Source organism: Chlorocebus sabaeus, chromosome 22 (genome assembly GCF_047675955.1).
Source record: "Chlorocebus sabaeus isolate Y175 chromosome 22, mChlSab1.0.hap1, whole genome shotgun sequence".
NCBI classification, from domain to species: domain Eukaryota; kingdom Metazoa; phylum Chordata; class Mammalia; order Primates; family Cercopithecidae; genus Chlorocebus; species Chlorocebus sabaeus.
In genome coordinates this window covers 28,473,449-28,498,087 of record NC_132925.1, presented here as the reverse complement: position 1 = coordinate 28,498,087, position 24,639 = coordinate 28,473,449, and the positions used below count along the sequence as shown (strand labels likewise).

The 24,639-nt window shown below is 34.9% G+C and overlaps 1 protein-coding gene across 9 annotated transcripts in view; it reads right to left on the bottom strand.

Moving 5' to 3' along the window:
• Positions 1-24,639, bottom strand: part of DZIP3 (DAZ interacting zinc finger protein 3) — a 96,230-nt gene that overhangs the window by 40,247 nt on the left and 31,344 nt on the right. For 8 of the 9 annotated variants that reach the window (XM_007985896.3, XM_038003288.2, XM_038003290.2 and 5 more), the window contains exons 6-14: positions 20,573-20,653; positions 19,144-19,268; positions 16,237-16,351; positions 12,549-12,668; positions 11,104-11,205; positions 9,442-9,534; positions 8,555-8,607; positions 3,589-3,665; positions 1,345-1,962 (exon numbers count right to left, since the gene is read on the bottom strand). In XM_007985896.3, coding sequence (XP_007984087.3) covers positions 1,345-1,962; positions 3,589-3,665; positions 8,555-8,607; positions 9,442-9,534; positions 11,104-11,205; positions 12,549-12,668; positions 16,237-16,351; positions 19,144-19,268; positions 20,573-20,653 — 1,384 coding nt within the window. The remainder of the gene's footprint in view (positions 1-1,344; positions 1,963-3,588; positions 3,666-8,554; positions 8,608-9,441; positions 9,535-11,103; positions 11,206-12,548; positions 12,669-16,236; positions 16,352-19,143; positions 19,269-20,572; positions 20,654-24,639) is intronic. The other variant, XM_007985902.3, reaches the window with a different exon arrangement.

Here is a 24,639-nt window from a genome sequence, read left to right as displayed (position 1 = left end):
CTTGGAGATTTAGTGGGATGATGGATGTTAATCAAATTATCAGATATCCAAATAAAAAGCAACTATAATAGCTGAGGAAAGAAATATAAGATGGTAAGAAAGCCTCTAGTAAAGGGACTTGACCAATAAGCTCTTCTGACTGCTTGAGTAAGAACTGCTTAAAATACCTTGAATTGAATGGGTGCTCAAAACTCTTTCTCAAATACTCTATTCTCATGTATTATTTAAAATCCTAATAGAGTAAATGTATTTTTTAAAACCCTAATTTATAAGTCAAAAATTCTTGCCTGACTTTCTTATATATCAAACTCAGTGTCCTCTTCTTTCATTCTTAGATTATGCAAGAAAACAAAGGTATTCCAGAGCCTTAGTAATTACCAGGACTGAAATTGGGCACAGCAATTATCTCTGAAGAAAACCTGGACCAGTTCACTAGAAACATGTACAGTTGTATGTTTATATAGCATCAGTGTGGTCATCAGTTGTTCATTGGGCTGTAAATTACTTGGGACCAGGAAGTCATCCTGAATAGCACAGCAGGGTTTCAGAGATGTTGTCATGCCTTGAACTCTGCTTTCCAAAAGAATAGCTGAGAAGGTATCCTGAGATGTGGGAGAGGAGGTCTGAAGTCTTTTCCATATCAACAGACAAGTTGGGGAATGGCCAATACAAACACTTGCATGAATGTTACTTGATTTTTAAAATTACCTACAGCCAATGAATAGCTGCTAAAATTGTAAACTAAACAAGGTTCTGCTAGAAAGTAGAAGAAACATACATCCACACTGTCTAAACGAACATCTTTGAAACCACACAGTACCTATATGTCATGGTATTAGACTTTACTAATTTTGGAGAATAAAACTCCACTTAATGTGATAAAACTCTACTTAAAAGTCTTCAACGATTTCTGTCTGAACAATGCAAACTCCTCAATGTGACAAAAAAATCCTCTTGAATGTACCTTACGAACTCTCCCCTAATCTCAATAAAGCCAACCTTTTTCAGTTGCCTGCAGTATATTTTTATGTTTCTATACGTTTATTTTTGTTTCCCTCTGAAACATCCTTCTCAATCTTTTTCACCTGGCTAACTTCTGCACACCATTAATGGTTCTTTAACAATCACACTCTCCAGAAAGCTTTTTTGGACTCCTTCAGCCTAGGATTTCCCATGGTATTCTGGAAACATCTCTAGCACTATAATTTCTATTACCCTCCTGATGAGTCCATTTTCCCAAAACCATGAGCTCACTGAATCTCTTGCCCTTTGCACTGTGCCTGGCACAGAGCAGACATTCAATCAACGGAAGTTTACTGGCTGAAGTAAATAATCACTTAGTACCTTGCTGATAGCAGGATAACATCCTCTGTATGATTTCTGGTACTGGTATGCCTAGGTAGATGGATAGCTGATGGTAATCAAGGGAGATATTCTCAATGGGATTCTCCTTCACTTTGTCAATATCCTCTTGCTTCATCCCAAGGCGCAGAAGAATATCTGAAACTTTTTTCCAAATTGAACTGAACTGTGACTCAGTGAGACCATTCATCAAAGTCTCACTAAGGAGGTTATCTCTGTATTTGCACAGTCGCAGGATGTCTGCAGATTTAGAGATGTCAGAAGATGGCGGTTCCATATTCCATCCTTTTTTGGGTGCAGGGAACACATTCAAATGTTTTATAAGAGCTAACAGGAGGCATAAGTCAAACTGTTTGGATTGTGGTAACTCCTTGTTTGGAGGATAAAGCAGATGCCATGATCCACCCAAAGGATGATTGGTCCAAAGATGGTTATAGTAGGATTCCAGCACATTCTTGTGTATAAGAAGCTCTTTTTTCAAAAGAGGGGGTGGCATAGCCTCATCAAATATTTGCCGAACAATGTCAGTACCAGAAATAATAATTATATGAAGCAGATGATAGAAATAATTATAATCAAGCTTGAAGATAGGCATTTCATCTGAAAATAAATTTTGGGAAGTCAAGACATTCCACATTAATTCTCTTTTTCTATTTGGTCTCTCACATTATATCCTAAGCTCCTGCAGGATAAAAACTATTCCAAAAGAATGAAGGATAGTACAGAGCTTTGCCACAGCCAGTGCTCAATTAGCATGCTGCTTTCTCTCTGTCAAAACATCTAAAAAAAAATGTTCCCAAGCAAAAGTAATAACAAAGACTAATCACCACAGAAGTCTTTCAATCATCCAAGGTTTTGTTCAAGTAAATGATCTTTGGCAACAAAATGACATCACATATTAGGTCTTTAAAAATTCTGAAATTTGCCAAGAATGCTAATTGTCAATGTTTAACTATACTTTACATAAACAATTATACTTTATCCTAATCAGCACTGCCCAACAGAATACCGTGTGATAAAATGTTTTATATTCGCACTAATACTCATTGAGCACTGGAAATGCTGCTTGGGTGACTAAGGAACTGAATTTTCAATTTAATTTTAATTAATTTAAATTTAAGTAGGCACATACAGCTAGGGACTACTATACTAGATAGCTCAGATCTATATCAAGAAATGCCAAAAGATCTAGCTCCTTGCTACTCAAAGGGTAGCCCAGACACCAGCAGCATCAAGCATCAACCTGAGAGCCTGTTAGAAAAGCACAGTCTCAGGCCCCACTCCAGACCTACTGAATTGAAATCTGCCTTTTAACAAAATTGCCAGATATATCAAATATATGTATAATGTTTGAGAAATTCTGATCTAATAAACCTCATCTTCTCACCCCCTCAAAAAAAGAGAGGTAGGTATTTCATCAATAACATGGAATAAGGCATGAAACTGAACTATTTGGTATTTTCCTGTTTTAATAGTGCTTTCAAAGGAGAAAAGTGGGCTGAAGTGAATTAGAAAGTACTAATAATTTGGTATACGATGGCATTTGGTGTTATATGGATATCAAAATATGTGTTTCTCACAAAATGCAGCTTTATTTTATCCTTCAAGATTCTATGTTTCAAGAGATTTATTAAATTAACATTTTTGCTTGAAATACTCGATATACACTGTGGAGGCAAAGTTAAAAAGCTAATGACACAGGGAGCTTTCTTTGGGTTACCAAATACAAAGTTGGCTAGACTGCCACCAAACTATTCTTCCATGGGCCCACGGTCCCTTAATTAAGGTCTCCAGGTTCTGGGCAGGATATTTCCTAGCACACTCCTAAAAAGCTGGCAGCTAAGTTTAGAGTACTTGGCCTCAAACTCAAAATGTTCATTCCTTTCATGTAAGGGTACTCTAATGCTTGCTCTATTAAAAAGGAATGCAACAACGGAAGGAAGGGTTGGCAGAAAATCTCTGCTGGAACACAATCCCACGGTAGAGTCACAGTTATGCACCAGACCTAGCATGCCTCTCTATAGGATGCCAAGCTAATGTGAGATCCATACATCTGCTGATCTTCCTGTCTGTGATTTCCAGCCTACACCAAGTGCTGGTATAAACCCAAGCTTAGTGAATGACAAACACGGTAAAGACGTGGTTGTTTATGGCATGAAAGTTGACAGAGAAGTCAAAAATTTTAACATACTTTTCAACAGAAGGCATATAAAAATAAAATAATACCTTTTGTATTAAATTTTAAACTGATCTTCGGTCTTATATCAGTATCAGTTATTTTCAGAGATATCAACTTTTTATAACTGCAAATGGAAAAAAATTAAGTTATAGTGGAAATAAAACAATGTGAAAGCCAGTCAAGATTTCTAGTATGAGCATGGCTAAGTAAGTATTTTCATCTTCTACTCCTAGAAATAATTCAAGAAGGAGAAAAAATAATGAACAAATAGAGCTCACCAACAATGAAAACCCTACACTGTCACTTTCATTGGAATTATCAAGTAAGCAGTATTGCCAGATTTCATACTAAAATTATCATATTACAAACTTCCTTGCAAAAAGGATGTGTGGTAGCAGAAAAAAAGGAAAGAAAGCTTTGCACTGTAAGACAAAAAAAAAAAAAAAAAAAAAAAAAAAAAAAAAAAAAAAAAAAAAAAAGCAAGCAAGCAAACAGAAAAATAGCAAACCTAGAAGTCTTCCCTGGACCTTTCTTCACCATATAATATTTTTGGCAATAACTATTCTAAGAAAACCCAACTCATTTAACACCTACTGATTAAAAACAATACAGATGCTAGTAGAACATCAATACAAATAATTAGAAAAATAAAAAATAAAGTAGCAAAATGTATTAACTAGAATAAGCACTAGGTAAATGCTGCCATTAAACAGATGGCTTGGCTTTGAAATGAACCACGGAAAACAAAACAAAAAAATACCAGACAACAACGCCACAATGTAAGCTTAATGAGGAAACGGATTTTGGTGGTGGTTGTTTGTTATTGTTAACTTATTTTTATCTCCAGTACCACTATAACACTATTAGTTGCACATTACATTGAAAAAATGTAAAACTCTGACAATATGAAGTCATTGGCAAAGATACCGAGTAAAAGGTATTTCCCATATTGTTGGTGGTGAGTGTACATTTGTAAAACCACGCTGGAAAACAATTTGGCAAAAGCTAGTAAAGTTACAGATATATACAGGTGGCCTAGCAATTCTACTTTTAGGTATATATTCTGGAAAATTTTCTGCTCATAATGACCTAGCAACATGTACAAGAGTGTTCACTGCAAAACTACTGTTATAGCCAGGACCTAGAAATAAACATCTGTAAAATGGTAGAATGATTAAATTAGTGAAGCAATAAAAATGAAAACTCTAAAACTATAATAGTAAGAATGGAATCACACTAAACATGATTTTAAAATATATAAAATGAATGTTTCCACATATAACATTCAAAACAGAAAAAATTAAACTACACTTATAAGTAACAATATATTATGTAATTTATAAAGTAAGTAGAAGTAAAACATAGTAAGACAATAGCACAAAAGAGGGAAGAAATGAAAATCTATTATTGTAAGGTGTATCTTACACTACACATGTTGTGGTATAATACTATTTTAAAATAAACTTTGATAAGTTAAAAATATGTATTGTAAGTCCTCAAGCAACCACTAAAAAAGGGTAAAACTAATAAACCAAACCAGAAAATAAACAATAAAGACAGATAGGGAAAACTGAAAACAACAAGGCAGACAGTAGATTTCCAACCATATAAATTAGTAAAGAAAATACAAATGGAATAAAAAAACAATTTAAAGGCAAGATTGTCATATTGTATATATAAAACAAGAAAGACCTATGCCACCTATATACATAGGTTGAAGTAAATGGATGCAAAAGGATATACCATGCAAACACTAATCAAAAGAAAGCTGCAGTAGCTATATTAATAACAGACAAAAAACACTTTAGGCAAGAATACTATCAGGGTTAAAAAGAGATATTAAAGCCGGGCATGGTGGCTCATGCCTATAATCCCAGCACTTTGGGAGGCCGAAGCGGGTGGATCATGAGGTCAGGAAACGGAGACCATCCTAGTCAACATGGTGAAACCCCATCTCTACTAAAAATAACAAAAACTAGCTGGGCATGGCGGCGTACGCCTGTAGTCTCCGCTATTCAGGAGGCTGAGGCAGGAGAATCGCTTGAACCTGGAAGGCAGAGGTTGCAGTGAGCCGACAGCGCGCCACAGATTTCCAACCTGGGTGACAGGGCGAGACTCCGTCTCACAAAAAAAAAAAAATGTTAAATAAGAATAAAGGGGTCAAATTGTCAGGGAAAAAAGGTAACAATCCTAGATGTGTGTGTAGCATTTAATAAGAGTTTCTAGATATACAATTAGACAGTACACCAAAAAAATGAATTGTATACTTCAACATTCCCTGAGTAACTGGTGGAAAAAGTAAATAATTAAAAATGATATAGAATGATGAAACACAGCTGTAAACTAATTTTATCTAATGTATAGACTATTTCATTCAAGATCAGAAGACAGATTCTTTACAAATGCAAGTGGAACATTCACCAAGATACACAGTAATATGATCATAAAATAAATTACTGAAGAGAATTAAACTAAAAGTCAATATCTGGAAAGACAGCTGAAATATTACCAAATATTTGGCAATTTAACAAATCCCAAAGAGCCCATGGTTAAAACATACACACACACACAAAACTAGAAAATATTTAAAATAAAATGAAAATAGTAATAATAAATTTCTACACATCAAAATATATGGGACACAGTTAAAGCAATGCTTAATGTAAAATCAATTTATAAAGAAAGGTCTCGAATCAATAATCAAAACTTTCACTTTAAAAAAATCAAAGCTAATTAAACTCAAAGCAAACAAAAGAAATGAAATTACAAAGAGCATATATGAAATTTAAAACAAAAACATTATAGAAAAATCAGTAAAATTAAAAGCTGATTCTTTGAAAAGATCAACAAAATTGATAAACTTCTATCCAGAATGATCAAGAAAACAAAAAAGACACAAATTGCTAACATTAGGAATGAGAAAGGTGACATCACTACAGAGAAAAGGTCTTTTTGGCTGAGGAAACCAGAAAACTGAAATGGAACTATGACTACTAAGAGAATGGGGGAATCCTAGAAGGGAAAGTAATCAGAAAAGAGATCCCCAAATTCTTTCCCACAATGTCTCTGACTGAACACGGAACCACATGTGTGGAACAGACTAAAAGCAGCTCAACTAAGACCAAAAGATCTGGACTGAGACTGGATCCGAAAGTGTTCAAAGTTCACATCTAGCCAAATTAGTGGCCTGTCAAAATAAAAGTAACATTATCCATTGGGGAATAATGGAATCCAGAATCTCTACTTTGTATTTATTGTGGCCTAGCTATGTGCCAGATATTATGCTATGTGCCGGGAACATACCAGAAAACAAGATGAAGTTCTTGCCCTGGTGGAGGTTACATTCAAATGGAGAAGAAAGTGTAATAAACGTTAGTAAATGTTTTGATAGAAATAGAGGAAATACATGATAGAACATCTACTGTAATCTAAGTAAGGCTTTTCGAAAGTTTTAACTAGGCAAAGCAGAGTATTCCAAGCAAAGCTTGGAGGTCAAACAGTAAACTAGACACACTTCAATGCAATAACTTGGGAAGTTTCTTGAGATGGCACACTGAAGAAACCAAAAGAAGCTCCGTACAGTTGGTACATATATGGTTAAGAGTAAAGTGACAAGAGATGGCATGAATGAGTTCAGCTGTGTACAAGGTTAAGTGAAGAGCTAAGTTAAAGAATCTGAACTTAATTTTAAGAGCAATGAGAAGCTTCTGAAAGATCTTCATGCACAGAAGTGATATATTCCAATTTTTATGTTAGAAAAGTCCTATTGATGGTTATGAAAACCACAGACTGGAAAAAGGAAAGGCTGAAGACAGTTTTAAGAAGCTGTTAGAGAATTTCAAATGAGAAATAATGATAACCTCCTTTAATTTAGTGAAGTGGTAGAGATAGGGCAGAAATAGGAAGAAATTTATATTTTAAAAACTAAATTGGCCGGGCGCAGTGGCTCACGCCTGTAATCCCAGCACTTTGGGAGGTCGAGGCAGGCGTATCATGAGGTCAGAAGATCGAGACCATCCTGGCTAACACAGCGAAACCCCGTCTCTACTAAAAATACAAAAAAAATTAGCCGGGCGTGATGATGGGCACCTGTAGTCCCAGCTACAAGGGAGGCTGAGGCAGCAGAATGGCATGAACCCGGGAGGCGGAGCTTGCAGTGAGCCGAGATTGAGCCACCACACTCCAGCCTGGGCGACAGAGTGAGACTCTGTCTCAAAAAAAAAAAAAAAAAAAAAAAACTAAATTGATAGGACTTTTAAAAAAGTTACAAAGTAGTGTTAGAAAGAAAGATCATGAGTCCAGTTTTGGCCATGCTGAATTATAAACATTTTTGAAAAATAAAAATGGAGATATTTAGTATGCAGGTAACTATACAGGTCAAGCTTTTAGGAGAGAGATCTGTGCTAGATATAAAGATTTGGGCTTCATTAACTAATAAGGGAAAACTGATGCTTTAGATGTCAATGCAATGTCCCTACTAGATTAAAAAATGGCATTTACACATTAAACAGAAGAAAAAGAGAATCAATGGATTAGGAGAACGTTTATATTGAAACTTCTAACTTCAGTAGCAACACTCTGTAATATCTCTATTAATTCTAGGCTTATCAAATATATTACTCTGCAATACAGTTTTCTCATCTAAGAAACAGGAAGATTCTAATTGTAAGACAAGCTTAGTGGTTTGGATAAGTTTTGAAATATAGAAAAGTCTATATTTCATAACAAACTAACTTTAAGAAAAATATCTTAAAGAAAAGGATTATTTTCACACTTAATGGGAAAGTATTCACATAATTTCTCCATCTCCACTTTAGAATGTAAAATGTCTACAATAAATGGTGATAGACAGGGAAACAAATGGCAATTAAATACGATTTTTTTCACAAACCTTAATACTACCTTAACATTTAATGCAGTTCCATTACGTGACAGAAACACAGAAGAATTAAGCAACCAAAAAATATATGCATATTCCAAAAAAGGTAACAGAATATTTTATTTTAAGCTTACCTTGCTCCTAAATTTTCAATGGTTATATATTCATCCTTTCTCACAACTTCAAACTGCAAGTAATGGGGGAAAAAAATAGCCCTAAAGTAGTTCAATTTTCAAAATTTGTAACGTTATTTCTTAGCTTAACATTTGAAACATACAATGAGAGTTAAGTCACAGTGAATATAAAACAAACAAAACATAAATAACAAGGTAAGTAATAAATAATCCTGATCAAAAAAACAAACTAGAGTTGACCTTAAAAAAGCAGTTCTACTTTACATCACTATAGGATTTAAATGCCAAAAGTGAAATACAAAAATAGCATATTTTAAAATAAAGAAATAAGATACATTCTAGTATCTTATTCTAGTCATAATTTGGTCTAATTATTCTAACCATAATTTGGTCTATTTAGTTATAAACTAAAAATTCAACAAAATAGTTCATTAATTAAACCATAAAATGGATATCATCTGAGTGCATTTTATGTAACAGGTACTATATGTGATGTTCTATAGATACTTTCATAGGGGGTTATTTACAGACTAAAAGAGGTTCAGAAAGTCTAAAATTATTTTTAACCTTAGGTTAGAAAGTCAAAAGATTAGATACATTATCCTTAGTTCACAATACTTTCCTTATTGGTATACTTATGGCATATTTTCTCTTTGTTTCTCTTTTTGTGTCTTTCTCTTTATTCTTAAATTTTTACTGTTCTTAAAGACCACTTAAATACTACTTTGCATAAATCACAGCAATAAAAAGGTCCAAGAGCTCAGTCACCATCAAAGGCAACATGGCTGGAATCCAATTATGATGATCCCAGGTCTGTTTCAAGTCAAAAATATTTTTCCAAGGAAGGAAAGCAAGGAAAAAAATAAAGGACAAAACAAGATACTCACCAAAATTTTAACAATTCCAGGTACATCACACTGCAGCATCCTTACCATGTCACCTGTACATCCTTCCTTCAAGCATTTTTTCCCACTAAAACTCTAGTTATTAATAGAAAAAAATAAAAATAGAAAAAAATCACTGATGTGCAAATCTGATTATATTTAAATAAATGTAGTTAGAAGCAAATGTTGCTAGACAGTAAACTGGAAGATGGGAATATTTGACAGGTAGCTGTTAAAAGATGGTTCATTTCATAAATCAATGGATATCCTACTTAAAATGTATGATTTCACTCTACTTCAAAATCTTCAAGTAGCTGTATTACAGACTAAGATGCATTTGCTACTCCAGAGAAAGCAACTTCAAGTAAAATGTACTCATTAAGCATGTGTAAAGATTACTGAATTTCTATCAGATACATGAGGATTCTAGGGAAAAGGAAAGAATAAAAATGTTACATCCGTTCTCTAGTTCTGGCCTGATATTTCTTTTGGCTAAGTTATTCATTTTTCTTTTACTTCTCTTTCTAAAATTCAGTAATATTAATTGCCCCAACAATCAATGAAATTGTAAAGTATATACCACTTAAAAATAAATAAGTAAATCTTCATACAATTGTTTTTACAGTTTACAATGTGAGTTCATCTGTTCTATCTGTTAATTCTTACAAAAACCCTATGAAATAGGTTTATCTTATTATTAATTTACAGCTTAAAAAAATTAGTCTTTGAGCAATTAAGTTACCAGTCTAATACAATAAAACTAGTAAGTGGCTCAGTCTGGACTTGAACCGAGATCTCCCAACTCCATATTTAATGCACTTTCTACTACACCACAATTACTTTAAATGGGTTTTCTGTTGTTTGTAGAATGTAAACACTATAGAACCAAACATTATAGACCCAACTTACGGTCATCAGCTCACTAAGGAGTAATTAATTCAGAGCTGGGCTTTGTATTTCCACTTTAATATTAGTTGCAAACAACTCTATTGTATGTTATATAATAGTTAATAATTATAACAATTATATATTATATATTATATAATAGTTATAATTATAACTTATAAAATTATAGTTATATAATTATATAGTTATATATAATTATAGTCATAATTATAACTATTACATATAACCATGTTATATAATTATATATTATCTATAACTATATATGATATGTAACCATTATAACTAAATATAAATATTAAAGATTCCAAATATATTTTTGAAGACTATGAAATCTGTCCTTGTTCATCACCTCTAAAATGGAAATCCTTAAAATTGTATAATTATCCTTTCTGTGTGTTTACTAAGAAATTCTATTCTATGATCCTATGTGCATATATGCAACAATATTTCTATTCTTAAGAGTATACATGTCTAAAAGGAAGGGAACAAATTGATAGAAACCACTAAGCAAATCAACTGGTAGCGTGTCATCTACAAAGAGCCGTTCAATAAATGATGATAATGAATGAAAAGTGGTAGGGAGATAAGCATCAGAGAGAATTGGGAAAGAACAAAGAAGGAAGTAAAAGAAAACGAAAAAAAGGAGGAAGTAAAAAGAAGGAGGGAAGTTATGAACAGGAAGAAACGATGGTGAAGAGAACAAAAGAGGAAAGGGTAGAGAAAGAAATGCTGCTATAGTTTTAAGAACGAATATAATACCTGATCATTTTCACCTGGATACTTTAAATTCTTGAACTTTTTCCAGCAAATTTTATGGAAATAAACACAGCAACTTTTACTGCACATTAACTGAAAAAATCCCTGGAAAAAAATAAAAGTAAGTTATCAGTAAGGACATGGCGATTCTTATATAGACAAAAAAATTATATTAAGTCACTTTAAAAATTATTCTATAATTAAATTTTACATGGCATTCAAAATTTATCAACAGAAATCAGAGATCACCAAATAACTTTACAAGTCACTAAAGACAGGAAAATTAGGACGGTAAAAAATGGTCAATAACTTGAAAAGTTAATATATTTTCCATATTCTATGTACAACACAATATTAGAAACCCAGTGAGTGATGTCTATAGAGGAACATGTTCATCTCCATTTTTACATGTCTGTTTTCCTCCATCCCAGTTCCATACCATTACTGCCTGAATCCCCTGTTACCAATCATGAGAACTCAGATTTGCTGCCTTGCTGACAGCTCCTGAGCTACTGGTTTTTCTGAGCATATAGATTGCCTGTCCTTCCCACTGTACCCTGCCTGGAAACTACAGCCTTGCTTTTTAAAATTTTTGCTTTGATGACAAAAATTAAATTGTGTGCCCAGGTATTTCTGCTGCTACATGCTGTTGTTCATTTGATTAGAACCCTAAAGCATTCTTGAGAAACCTTAGGACCATATCGCCATGTCACCTAAACCAATACTGAACAAGCTTGACCCTGAGAACTGCATCTCACCAGGCTCACTTTTCAACTTCTATTGAGTAGATCTTGGTCTTCTCCTTTTCCCCAGCTATCGGATTGGCTGTACACATCATGCCTCACAATTAAGATTTCAGTTATTTTTTTTAGAAGTATTGTCTGATTTGCACATCATCTCATCCTATCTTGTGATTTCACAAAGTCTTATTCTGATAGATCCAGAGAGATAGATCTATCAGAAGTATTCTGACAGCTAAATTTCTTCAAGTCAAGGCTGGTTACTTTTTCCCCCTGCCAAGGCCCATAGAAGAGAAAATGATCACTTATTTAGTAGCATCATTCCTGAGGAGTGACAAACTTTCTCCTTAGTAAAATGCTACCATTCTTAACCTCTAACAATTCTAACTATAAGGCAAAGCATTTTTTAGATCATTTTCACTGTATGATTGACTGCAGGAATAATACTTATAACTTCAGACGCACGTGAATGTTACAAAACCTTAGCAAAACCAATGTATTCTTTTATTGACTCACAGAATATAAATAATTCCTGATCACTCTGAATCTAAGTTCTCAGAGACAGTCAAATAACTTTTCAGCTGCTTTACCACTGTAATTAAACTAAATGCTCTTTTAAAATATTTTATACATAATATAATTTTTATAATTTTATATATAATTTTTCAATTGCTTTTTAAAAATACTGTTAATTGACAATTACAGTACCTTGTAACTGGTGTTCTTCAAAATGTCAGCTTCACAAGATCGTTCACAATCTAGGTAACTACAAATCGTCTGCTTCATTATATTACTTTCAGTTGTCTTGATAAAATTATTAAGATGATCCTAGATTTTAAAAACAAAGAATTATGAATTATTAATAATAAAGTAAGACTACCCATGTTTTACCTTGGTAATATGTCCATATCATACCCCTTTTTGAAGTGTTTGTATATAGGTATTTTTTAAATAGTAATAAAACATTTCCCTAATTCAAAGTAAACAACATATAGGAAGGTCCTAAATTAGAAGGACTGGATTTCTTAATGAATGATAAAATCACGGAGAATGGAGAGAAGTGTATGTTTGAAGCCATACTTCTCTTCATCACCTAACTCATAGCATAACACCTGGCATGTTCCTATCAAGAATTATTTGCTCTAATATGTACACACAGAGAGATAATAAATCACTGGTGTCCAAGAGAATCTTGGCTGGAACCAATCCCTAGGTCACTACATTGGCAGTGGAACCACTGTGGTACTGCAATATGCCGTTCCTGCTATAATGGGCAAAAGTAAAGTAGAGAAATATGTTTTCAATGTCTTTGGTTACAAATCAGAATATAATTTCTCATTTTAAAATGCTGATTAAATGACCAGAAGTGGTGGCTCATGCCTGTAATCGTGGTGCTTTGGGAGGTCAATGCAAGAAGACTGCTTGAGACCAGGAGCTCAAAGCTGCAGTGAACTATGGTAGCTACATTTCACTGCAGTCCAGGTGACAGAATGAGACCCTCTCTCTAAGAAAAAAAATAGAATAAAACACATAACAAATAAATGAAATGCTGATTAAATACAGGTGAATCATGTTATCAGGTCTAAGTTAAATGATTAGATAAGGTCCTTCATACTTATCCTTTAGAGGGATAGAGTTACAAAATTTCAAAGAGTATTACTGGTAATATGTTGAAGGTATATACGATAAATAAGCCTCTAGAAATTATTTCACAAATATTAGCTCAATGCAGGAGGATAAAGTTGAGAAAATTTCCCAGAGAGTAGAAAAAAATATTTTGAGAAATAAGAAAATTAGAGACTCAGTCTAGTCTGCAAGGCATCTGAATAATAAGTATTTCACAAAGAAAAAGAGAAAGTTAAGAAAATACTATCAAACATATAAAACAAGAAAATGTCCCAGAAGCAAAAAACACAAGTTCAGAACACTGGGGATACAGAAAATATCCTTAACAATTCCCAGAAAGAAGAAAATAAAACAGGTCAAATACAAAAGTTTAAAAATCAGAATGAAATCAAGTTTCTTAAAAGTAATATTAGAAGTTAAAAGATAACAGAAAAATGCTTTTAAAAAATTAGAGGCCAAGGTGGGAGGATCACCTGAGCCCAGTTTGAGACCAGCCTGGGCAACATACTGAGATTGTCTTTACTAAAAAAAAAAAAAAAAAAAAAAAAAATTAGCCAAGTGCGTGCCTGTAGTCCCAGCTACTTGGGAGGCTGAAGAATTGCTTGAGCATAGAAGGTTGAGGCTGCAGTGAACTATGATCATGCCACTGCACTCCACCCTTGGTGACAGAGCAAGAACCTGTTTCCGAAAAGAAAAATTATTCTACCCTCAAGCAAGATATGAATAGAGCATACAAAGGATAAATTATTTTGACACTTGAAAGGTCTCAAAAAATTTACCTCCCATGCAAGGCCTCCTTTACGGGAAGCTGCTAGAGGCTAGAGGAGTTGCACCACCAAAACAAGGAAGCAACCCTAGGAAGGAAAACTTGAGTTCTGAGAAACAGAGGATTCCACACAGAAGAAAGGTGAGGAAAATTCCCAGGATGAGAGTGAAGGGAAACCCTGAGGCCAGCTTAATAAAAACGTGTAACTACCGGTAGGATAGGAGAAAGAGAGAGAGAGGCAGAGAGAGAAAGAGAGAAAGAGAAAGAGAGAGAGAAAGAGAGAGAGAGAGAGAGAGAGAGTGTGTGTGTGTGTGTGTGTGTGTGTATAGGGGATGTATAAGCAAGCTAAACTCTCATTTTTCACAGTGAAAAGTCAATAGAGAAAACCTGGTGATATGTTTTAAATAGCAGTATTTTTTTGAAAAACAGGTAAACATCAAAGAAAAATGCTTAGAAAGTTGGAAGAAGCAGAATTTCAGATAGAGATGACAAAACAGAAACTCTTATTTTAAGTCTTTAAAGATTATTTGACAAACTGAATATATATATTACTGTGCATTAAATATTCACTTAAAAAGTTAGATAATAAAGAAAGCAAAATATTTTAAAAAGAGGAAACAAAAGAGTAAAACAACCAGGATCAAGTAAGGGATTGCTTTGTAAAGTAGGGGTGAAAATTTAGTATTTTAAAAATGCATAAAATTATTACTTTAGCAAGTCAAAATTAAAAGTCATATGATTACCTAGACAATGCCAAAAGCTGTCTGCATGTTCTATTGATTACTGAGAGAAGTATATTAAAATATTCTATGGTGATTGGGGATTTAAAAATATTTCTCCTTTCAATTCTGTCAATTTTTGGCCCATATATTTTGAAGCTATATTACTAGGTATATACAAATTTGAGTTATTATATCTTCCTGGATAACTGAATTTTATGTTTTAATAAAATGTCTCTCTTTATTTTGAGTAATGTTTTTGGCCTTAAAGTCAGTAAAACATAAAGATCAAGAAAGATCTAAAGTTTTGAAAAAGATATGTCATTCAAACATTAACCAAGAGAAACCTGCTGTAGCTATGTTCATATTAAACAAATTTAAAAGACCCAAATGGCTATCAGATGGGTTAAAAATTACCCAAAAGGTAAAGTACACCCAGAAGGTGTGGGAAAATGAAAAGTCTCACACTATTTAAAGAATACAAAGTGGTACAATGTCCTGAGATAAAATATAGAGACGTGTAACAACTTTACATTGTGTGAACACTTGCTCCACAATTCCACCTTTAGAAATTTATTCTAATGAAATGACATGAGGAATATGCAAAGATCACTTTATATAAGAAGGAAAAACTGGAAATATTTAGAATAAACTTAGTGGGGAACTAGTTGAGTAAATTAAAGCAAAGCTATATAATACATTACACTAAAATTGCACTGTATAATAGTCTAATGACTGAGAAATAAAAAATACTATATATTTCCAGAGTACAAATAAGTGTGCACAACATCACACGTAAAATCACAAAATAAAGGCTATTGTTTATGTGTGTGTGTGTGTCTGGAAAGATATAAATAAAAATGCTAACAATGGTTTATCCATTTGAAGAAGAAATATAGATGAATTTCACCTTTGGGCATTTTTATACTTTCCATGTTTTCTGAACTAAGCATTTAGTACTTTGTAATATAAATCAACAGCAAAATAATGGTAAAGATAATTAGGAAAAAAAGTTAACTGCTACATTTGACTCTAACCATGCAGAGTACTGGCCTAGTATTGCTATTAATCTTGTTATTTGAAAATGTTAACACTGCCACCTCATTTCTCCCTCCTTGTTGAATCATACATTTCGCACTAGGTAATACAATAAAGGTTGTTTCTTATATAAAAAGTTATGTGCCAATAAAAGAACATGCATGCTGTAAGAATATGACATAGTTGGTTCACACATTATGATTCTCATTAGTTACAAATAAAATGTTACTCTTAAATAATTTCTTACTTTAAAAGTTGTAGGTAAATCTTCATCTTCTGTAGGATCTATGTCAAACCAATGATCATTTTTATCTCCAATTTCTTGTAAGCTTTTATGAAATTCTAGCAGTCCTCCATTATATCTGAAAGGAATTTTAAAATAAGGTTAGTTTGAATGGGACTGTGCAGATGCATGATTTACCAAAGATACAACAAGTAACCCATTTTTTTTGTGATAAATAGCGTGGTGATAACCTCTGGCATGCCATAGAAATACAAATACTAGGACTCTCACCTGCGGCAGATTGGGATGAAATACAGGTGGAAGGGGAGGCACTAGATTAGGTAGTAGCTCAAGCTTGAACAGTATGGGGGCCATGGTAATTAAAGGGACTGTAGAGTTGGTTGGCTTTTGTTAACTGTCTTGGAGGCCTTGAAGAAAGAGAATGACAGGCACAGGTCAGCCAACTATTAACTCAGGATACACTGTGAAATCCAGAAGGCCTCTATGGGGGCAATTTAATGAGACTCTCATCCCCTATGGCCACAATCCGTGCTGAAAATAAGGCCCAAATTTAATCATAAAGTGAAACAAACTGATATTGAATGCACAGCCTCAACAAGACTAATACCATCAACTCAGGACACTGAAAACTAGAAGGCCTCTATGGCAACATCTAAAGAACCTCCTCTAGACATAACGCAGACTATGATGAAAATGAAGCTCAAGATTTAGCCATAAGGGTAGAACAGCTGCAAAGGAGACCCAAAACACAGCCTCAACAGAACTACACAAAAATTAGGGATTTGATATGCTATGAGTAGACCCTGAGATCTAAAGTTGGGATATTTAGGTGAACTGAATCCTTAAATTCCCCCCATGAACGCTCTTGACTGGCAAAGACCTATTCCTTGCCACAGGAGAGCAGCCTATCTTTATTTAGAGACCATGCAAAAATATCAGCTGAGATGCATGTCTCAAAAGATGATGTCCTTCCTTCTTAAGATCTTCCCCTACCTCATTGCCTTCAGATAATAAATCTAAGGTCAGGTGGAGAGCCCAAGTGAGAAAACAGAGCCCCTGCCCAGGAAGAAAAAGCTTGTTAATCATAAGAATTGCAGAGCCCGACTAGAACGTACTGGCAGGAACATGAGTGGAAGTAGATCTTTAAAGTGCTGAACCAAGGGTAAACACAAGGCTGGATGGGGAAGTGTACACTGATACGGAAAAATTCTTCCATAATTCAAGATTTACCTTCCTAGAAAGGACACCTGAATCCAGTCCTAATATGGTGCTGAGAAGGCTCTTTGAAACTTGGACACAACAATGGTCTATAGTAAATTAAGTAGAAATGCTGAAAATTTCTTGGAGGCATATTAAAGGAGTCAGGAGGCTCAAGGAAGTGAGAATGTTAGAATGGACTTACTACACAAAAACACAGAACCCATTAAGTGATCCTAGAAAGGCTCAGAGGACATCCCATTCATTAATACAATAAGAAATACAGAGTAAGAAGGGCACCAGCGTCTTTGAGGAGCTCAGTGGTGGTTTTCCTCCACAGGTCAGGGATGAAAGTAATGATGCTGCCATACAACTGGACTTCCAGTGTCAATGATCTGGAGAATGAATTTTCTCCAATGCTCATCAGTAAAGAGAATAAAAAACAGTTTTCACATCTGAGAAGGACAGCAGGACATATTCTTTGTTCTTGTCTCAGGCTATGTTAATTCTCTTTGTCACAGTATAAACTGAAGGGATTTGGATCATCTTGACATTCTGCAAAGCATCATACTAGCCCCACTATATTGATGGCACATGCTGCTCAGACCCAGTGAACAAGAATTGAGATGTGTTGCAGATACCCTAGTAAAAATATAGGCAACCCAGAGAACAGGAGATCAACCTTACAAAGAATCAGGGAACTACCACATAGGTGACACTTTTAGGGATCCAATGGTTTGGCCCAGCAGTAATCCTTCATAAAAGTATGCCCAAGTAAACTTTTCCAAATTCATCCATCAGATCTTAGCCAAACATTGTTTCCACAGGGAGACTTCTGATTCCCAGAACCAGTCTCCAGGAAAGACTTTAGTTATTCACTCTAGTTTCCTTCATAGTTCTTTATTCTATTTCATAAATATTTTATGACTGATTATTTAAGATCTGTATCTTTCACTGTACTTTCAGTTACATGAAGACAGGAACTGTATTTTGTAAACCATTGCAACCTCAACACCTAACAGTTTCTGGAATATAATGGATACTTAGTAAATAAAATGAATGAACGATGCTACAAATGGTTATGGATCTCCATAGAGGAAGTAAACAGATAATCTATATAGTTTCCTCCATACAATTTCACTTTCTTAAAATAAGCAGTAGCCAATACTCCAAAAACTCAGCATTTGGACCCTTTTCAACTCTTTATAAGCTCATTTTATACTTTTAAAAACTATTTCAAGTTAGTGGTGATAACACTAATAACTCCAACCATAATTTATTTAAGTATAGCATTTTTGTGTCCTAGGCACTATGTTAATCACCTGCAACATCCTCATGAAGTGAACCCCACACTATTATTAGTTCTATTTTAGAGATAAGAAAAAAATATAAGGTTTAACAACATTAAGTTTCTTAGTGTAAGTGATAAAAAATGTAGCTGAACCCAGGTCTATCAGACTCTAAAGCCTATGCTCCTAATGTTAATGCTAGACTGCCTTTTATTGCTATGGTCAAACTTAACACGCCAGTTAAGTTTGCTATTTAATATTCTCAACTACATTAAAGAAATTATCTATACAAATAGCCAAAGAAGAAAAGGATAAACCAGTAGAGCACAAATGTCACGATGCCTGGTATACTGAGCACACTTACTTCCATTTCACAATGCTGAGACTTCACAGGCAACATCTACCCGTTAATTAAAATCCTTACCTCTTTTGAGCACATCGTAGTAAACCACGTCCAAAATAAACTAAACACATAAAGTTTTCACAAATTTCATTTTCTTGGATCAACATCTTCATCACCAGAAATTTATTCTCAGCTTCTGTATAATCCTGTAGTAACATAAAACTAGGTTTGGCTGATGTAAAAGTCATTTTTTTTCTTTTACAATAAACAATTATTTCTCAAACTGGAGAAATTAGAGCAGCTTTAAAAATAATCCAATCATCTGGTCATTTATTCACATTCTGAATCCTGGCATCTCTGTATGTGACTACAAAAATCATGTAGTCAGTGTTTAAAATATTTATTTATAAATAAACTTAAGACCTTCTTTAACCAATATTTCAAAGTGAATATTAAGATGGTAACAACAATTTGTGTATCTCAAATTGGCAATTAGGCATTGTGGTGCACACCGATAGTGCCAACTCCTTATGAGGCTGAAGCAGGAGGATTGCTTGAGCCCAGGAGTTAAGACCAGCTTGGGCAACATAGTGAGACGCCATCTTTTAAAAACATACATACACATACATAACTGGTAAGTACTACTGGCCAAAATAAGGGCTTTTCTGATAACTGTTAGAGCACAATTCTTTATTCTTTATCATTCTTCCTAATGGGAGCACAATTATTCATAGTATTTCAAATAGAAAGTAAGTGACTTCTTGCCCATAGATATAGAATCTTTTGGGGAATCACCACCTTAATCATAAACAATATAGGTCTGGAAGTAAATATTGGGATCTATTATAATAGATGCTTCAGTAAAACTGAGGCATAATGGCCTCAGTCTCTCTAGAAAAAAAAAGCTGGAAAAATGCTGCATGGCCTTACTTTTAAAATATTCTCTAGTACATCACGCTAAATAATTAGTACTACATGAAATGATTTAAAATAGAAATGTTTTCAGTTTGACTGCTTATCAATTCTACTTTACCTAATTAACAAGTCGTATTTATATAGTTAATTTCTGAAGTCAAAAATACAGATTTGGGAAGAAAAAATAAGAGAAATATCAAAGCTATGAAGAAAATATGAGAAATCATTAAAAATCAGAAAAAGAAATGTTAAATTCAACAGAACCCTTAGAAATTATCTAGTTAATTCCCAGATTTGTACTTATTTGCACTTAAGTTTGACAAAGAACTTGAGGTAAAATTCATATTTTACAAAAGGGATTAGATTAAAACCAGAGGGATTAAGCTATACTAGAAAATGGATTAAAGTGTATTATGCAAGTGAAAGAAGCTAAATAATTTTTTATTTTACATGAATGGTAAGCATTTAAAAGATAAATAAAAGAGATGAAGTTATAAGCTAATTCCTTTTTCAGTATTTTTAGTTTCATATTATAATCTTTGGCCTGATTATTCTAAGATGTAAAAAGATTTATAAAGGGCAAATAACATGTTACCTCTTTCTTTCCTCTTTCAGTGAGTGCTACTCCATACAAAAACAGTAATGTCAAATAATAACCAATATTAATCTGCTGTGCCTAAAAAGAAAAAAAAAGTATGTTAATTCGTTCGTTATTTAGACTAAGCTGCTTTTCAGTACAACAAGCTTAATTAAATATCCTAAGCTTAATTAACAATTATTAAAACAAGTAAAAATTATCATAACATTATCAGTCATCTAATAATAACTATAATATATTTTAGATATATTTGATAATTTGACCCAGGAAGAAGAAACAGGATAGTCAATAATCTCAAAATAAAACATTAAAATTTAATCAAAGGAAAGGATATGGAACAAAGATGGCCAAATAGAAGCTCCAACAATCGTCCCCAACACAGGAACACCACACTGAACAACTATCCCACAGAAAAGCCCCTTCGTAGAAAAAAAAAAAATCAGGTGAGTGATCACATTACCCGGTTTGAACATCATATTAAGGGAAGAGGCACTGAAGAGGGTAGGAAAGACAGTCTTAAGTTGCCTACACCATCCCTTCCTCCATCCCCTGACTACAGCTATGTGGCACGGAAAGAGAATCTGCGCTTGGGGGAAGGAAAGCACAGTGACTGTGGGACTTTGCATTGGAACTCAGTGCTGCCCTGCCACATCAGAAAGCCACACTGAGCAGAACTCAGTCAGCGATCATGGAGGTAGCATTTAGACAAGTGTTAGCCATAGGCAAATCGCCCATCCCAGCAGTCAGAGCCTGAGTTCCGGCAAGCCTTGCCAGTGTGGGCCAAAGTGCTCTGGGGTCCTAAATAAAAGGCAGTCTAGGCCACAAGGACTGCAGTTCCTGGCCATGTCCTGGTGCTGTGCTGGGCTTGGAGCCAGTGGATTTGTGGTGTACGCAATCTAGTAAGATACTAGATGGGGTAGGCAAGGGAGTGCTTATGTCACCCCTCCAACTCAAGGGAAAACAACCCACATGTCTGGGAGAGACACCTTCCCTCTGCTTGAGCAGAGGAGAGAGAACAGTAAAGATGATTCTGCTTTGCCACTTGAATATCGGTTCAGCCACAGTAGAATCATGAGGCTCTAGCTCCAAGACAGTATTTCTAGACACACCCTGGGGCAGAAAAGAATCCACTGCCTTGAAGGTAAGAACCTAATCCTGGCAGGGTTCATTACCCGCTGACTAAAGAGCCCTTGGGCCCTGAATAATCAGCAGTAGTAGCAGTACACGCCATGGGCCTTGGGTGAGACTCAGAGCTATGCTGGCTTCAAGTGTGACCCAACACATTCCCAGCTGTGGTGGCTATGGTGAGAGACGCCTTTCCGCTGGAGAAAAGCAGAGGGAAAAGTAAAGGGGACTTTGTCTTGCAGCTTGGGTATCAGCTCAGCCACAGTGGGGAAGAGCACCAAGTGGGCTTCTGGGGTTCCCACTTCCAGACTTTGAGTCCTGTCTTGACACTTGTGCACTTGCCTTGGGCCAGAGAGAAACGCACTGCTCAGAAAGGAGAGACTCAATATAGGTGGTAGCAAGGCAGTGGTCACCACAGGGTTTGAGCAAGAACCAGTACTGTGCTGGTTTTGGAGTCTCAATGGTTGTGGCCACAAGAATGCTTGTGTCACCCCTCCCCCAGCTCCAGGCAGCTCAGCAGAGAGTGAGTGCTGTTTGTTTGGGGTAAAGGAAGAGAAGAGAAGGAGAGTCTCTGCCTAGCAATCCAAGGAGTTCTTCCAGATCTTACCCAAGACTACCAAGATGGTACCTCTACGAATCTGCAAGAGCCACAGGGTTACTGGGCTTAGAGTGTCCCCTAATGTAGATATGGCAGCAGTGACCAAAGACTTAGATCACAATACACAAGTCCCTTTGCATACCTGGAAAGACTTCCCAAGAAGGACAGGTACAAAACAAGGCTGTACAGCAAAGACTGTAATGAATACCTAACTCTCCAATGCCCAGACATGGATGGATATCCATTAGCATAAAGACCATCCAGGAAAACATGACTTTACCAAACTAAAAAAGGCAACAGTTGCCAATACCAGAGAGACAAGCATGTGACCTTTCAGACACAGAATTCAAAACAGCTGTTTTGAGGAAGTTCAATGAAATTCAAGATAACAGAGAGAAGGAATTCAGAATCCTATCAGATAAATTTAACAAAGAGATTGACAATAATTTTTAAAAATCAAGTAGAAATTCTGGAGCTTATAAAAGCAATTGACATGCTAAATAATTCACCACAGTCTCTCCAACCCCCACCTACCCTTCCCAGTGTCTGGTAACCATCATTCTACTGTCTATTTTTCTTCTCCTATTTTTATGAGTTCACTTGTTTTCATTTTTAGCTCCCACAAATGAGTGAGAACATGCAAAGTTTGTCTTTCTCTATCTGGTTTATTTCACTTCACACAATGACCTCCAGTTCCATCCATGTTGTTTCAAGTGACAGGATCTCATTCTTTTAATTTTTTTTTTTTTGGTAGAGATGGGGTCTCACACAACACATTGCCCAGGCTGGTCTTAAACTCCCAGGTTCAAGTGCTCCTCCCATCTCAGTCTCTCAAAGTGCTGGGGGGAATCTTGTTCTTTTTTATGGCTGAATAGTACTTCCCTGTGTATACGCATCATATTTTTGTTATTTATTCATCTGGATGGACACTTATGTTGCTTTCAAATCTTGGCTACTGTGAACAGTGCTGCAATAAACATGAGAATGCAAATACTTCTTTGATACACTGATTTTCTTTCCTTTGGGTATATCCCAGCAGTGGGATTGCTGGATCCTATGGTAGGTCTATTTTTAATTTTTTGAAGAACCTCCAAACTGCTTGCCATAATGGTTTTACTAATTTACATTCCCACCAACAGTGTAAGAGGGTTCTCTCTTCTCTACATCCTCACCAGCATTTATTGCCTATATTTTGTACATAAGCCATTTTAACCTAAGTGGGCAATAGTGTGAGATACTATCTCTACAAAAATACCAACCCTACTTTTTCAGCATCAATTGAAATTATTATACAGTCAACAATAATTCGTTGTACATTTTAAAATAAGAAAAAGAGTATAAATGGATTGTTGTAACACAAAGGATAAACGCTTGAGGTGATGGATAGCCCATTTACCCTGATGTGATTATTACATATTGTATGCCTGCATCAAAGTATGTCACGTACCCCATAAAATGTACACCTATGTACCCACAAAAATTAAAAATAAAAATTTTAAAAAGCTGGTAAAAAAAAAAAAAAAGTATAAAAATTTGTTACATTAAACCTTTCAAAAACTCTCATTCACTCTCTCTTTTAATATGTAATATTTTAGGTATCAAGAACACATTAAATAATAATATAATGAACACTGAAGTATTTACCATCCACCTTTAAAAATACAATGATCTGGCCAGGCGCGGTGGATCAAGCCTGTAATCCCAGCACTTTGGGAGGCTGAGGCGGGCAGATTACAAGGTCAGGACATCGAGACCATACTGGCCAACACAGTGAAACCCTGTCTCTACTAAAAATACAAAAAATTAGCCAGGTGTGGTGGTAAGTGCTGTAGTCCCAGCTACTCGGGAGGCTGAGGCAGGAGAATCACTTGAACCCAGGAGGCGAAGGCTGCAGTGAGCTGAGATCGCGCCACTGCATTCCAGCCTGGGTGACAGAGTGAGACTCCATCTCAAAGCAAAAACAAAACAAAACAAAAAAACAATGATCTTTTAAATCAAAATTCTTTACTCTCCCACATGAATTCTGCAAAATAGTATGGACATAAAGTTTATCACTTCTTCATTGAAAAATCAAACCATGTGGATATTTCCTTCACAAAAAATGGTCTATGCAAAATTACTGAGATGAGATAGATTAGGGATCAGTGAATTGTAGAGGGAGAGAGGTGGGTGTGACCATAAAAGTTATGAGAGAGATTTTTGTGGTGGTGGAATAGTTCTTTTATCTTGATTGCAGTAGTAGTTACACAAATGTACACATTTGATAAGATGGCACAGAACTATACAAGTCTGGGCATTAAAAAGCTAACAGAGCTGGCCTGAGGCTGTTATCCTTATTAAG